This window comes from Merops nubicus, unplaced genomic scaffold (genome assembly GCF_000691845.1).
Source record: "Merops nubicus isolate BGI_N331 unplaced genomic scaffold, ASM69184v1 scaffold21358, whole genome shotgun sequence".
Classification (NCBI taxonomy): domain Eukaryota; kingdom Metazoa; phylum Chordata; class Aves; order Coraciiformes; family Meropidae; genus Merops; species Merops nubicus.
Window position 1 is genome coordinate 42919 of NW_008625373.1, and position 2245 is coordinate 45163.

General features: G+C 43.2%; 1 protein-coding gene across 1 annotated transcript in view; it reads right to left on the minus strand.

Moving 5' to 3' along the window:
• Positions 1 to 1976, minus strand: part of ATP10A (ATPase, class V, type 10A) — a gene marked incomplete at both ends in the record, with an annotated part of 44272 nt that extends 42296 nt beyond the window's left edge. Inside the window, one exon of the mRNA XM_008945661.1 lies at positions 1939 to 1976. Within this exon, the coding sequence (XP_008943909.1) occupies positions 1939 to 1976 (38 nt within the window). The remainder of the gene's footprint in view (positions 1 to 1938) is intronic.
• Positions 1977 to 2245: the final 269 nt, after the last annotated feature.

The window sequence follows — 2245 nt, forward strand, 5'->3', positions numbered from 1 at the left end:
TAAGGCCCAGAGGACAACACGTTGACCTGGCTAAGCAGAGTAAGCAGGAGCTTCACACACTCTCCTCTCCCCCCCTCCATGCTCCGAGCCACCCATCTGTCTCCATGGAGGGGAGGAGGCTGCCGTCTGTGCCAGGTGAAAAGGAGTCACTTCCAGGGCAAAGGGGGAACCGAAAACAGGCCTGGGCACAGGACACTTGGTCCTGAACGTCCTCCATCACATGCCACTCTCTGATGCACCCTCACATAGCTTTTTCTTTTCCCTCTTTCCAACAGGGATAAATTTTGTATAGTGCTGCACATGGTATTTGGATGGAGAAGCCAACAATCCCTAGCTGAAAGGAATTTCCACCATTCAGCACTAAACCTAGAATTACAAGGACATGTGGAAAAACACAGTCCCAGCTGCTCCACTGGGAGAGGACACTGTCATTTCTTTTACACTTTTCTTTAGCATTTCCATTCTAGCCATAGTGCTGTCAGTTGCATAGCTGATTTCTGCTTAGTTATGCTGAACCTTTTATGTTGGAGTGTAATTTCTTTGTCAATTCAGATTTACTCACCTGAAACACTGATGTGTTTGTTGTTTATTTAGATACAGCCACCAAACCTGTCTAGATTTAAAGGTCATACTAGTTTGCTGTTTTTTAATTTTCAGCTTTTTCTTGAGAGTAAGACAAAAATGAACAGGTTAACTAATTAATTCTTAACTAATTCCAGCTAAAACTCAAGGGTTTAGTTCCATGACACGCAGAGAGTCATGTGCTTTCTTGGCATTTGTGTAAATTGCTTTCTTCTGTTGTGTTTCTGAAATAAATTAATTTCAAAACAGTCACAATATTAACTTGGTAAAACACCTGAAAATGGGAAGCTGCTCTTCTGACATTTTTCTAAGCTGTCAGAAGGCCTTTTGCTGTATGAGCACTGAGATGTCACGGCTGGCACTGCCACTGTCACCAGAGCCAGTCTCCTGTGATAGCACTTTACCTGTCAGAATGGGATTCTCATGGGGGGTGGGGAGCAGTGGCAGCTAGTTTATGTTCTTTAAAGTATATTATTTTAAAATATATCACATTCAGTAGTGATGTGAATAGATTTGCAACCAAGTGGAAACAATCAAGTCCTGCCAATATTGTTACTTTGGAGTTATTGATAGTCCTGCCATGACTAATTCATCCTTGTCATGCTTTCACTGGTATTACAGGGATTAGAAACTTAATTGGCTTTTATTCATGTACTTAGCCTAAATCCTGAACAACAACGTGTCAAGTAGCACAACAAGGATGTATCAGATCCATTTTTCTCTCCCAGAATTTCTTCCCCACCCTTTCCTAACATCCAGTTTATACAGGGAAGAATGAAAATGATGGCTGTGATATCTACTTTGATAAAGCCTGAAAAGGATTAATAAGAGCCAAATGTAAAACATGCTAGCCTAACAAGGGCAGGTTATGTACATACCAGGTGCTGAAATAACCCATTCCCTTCACACTCTGGCTGAAACCAACATTTAACTTTTCCTCCTAATGAGCACGACTGCTTTGAAACCCAGCAGGCTTTAACGCAGTACAAATCAGCACACCACAGCTCCGAAGGGCTTGCTAGCTGTGCAATCTGTGACTCCAGTCCCTTCACATATGGCTGTTGCTCTTCATCCTTTTTCATTTAACTGTGAAACCGGGTGATGCTCAAAGGCATGGACAACGAGTAGCTGTATAGAAGTACCACGGGGCTAAAAATAGCAAGCAGTCCCCTACTATGTTAGAAGAATCACAATTTTTCATTTAACTTCTATTGTTTGAAAAGTATTGCTATTTTAGCATTTCCTCATCTCTCACGTGCTTAGCAACTGCCACAGCTCCATACACCGTGGCAGGAAGGGTGGATATGGAGCAACCCAAGGCCAAATGGCTCTGCCGGGTAAATGAAGTTGTTCAGCCTGCAGAAGAGAAGGCTGCTGGGACACCTTACAATGGCCTTGGGAGATATACAGGGGGATTATGAGAAAGACAGAGAGACTTTCTGCCAGGGCCTCTAGTAACAGGACAAGAAGTACTCCTGTCAAACCAAAAGGGGTTAGGTTTAGATGAGACATAAGTAACAAGTTTTTGTGATGAGTGTGGCGGGACGCTGGAACAGGTTCATTGCCCAGAGAAGCTGTGGATGCTCAATCATTAGAAGTGTTTAAGGTCAGGCTGGATGGGGCTTTGAGAGACCTGAAATGGTGCAGAATGTCTCTGCCCATG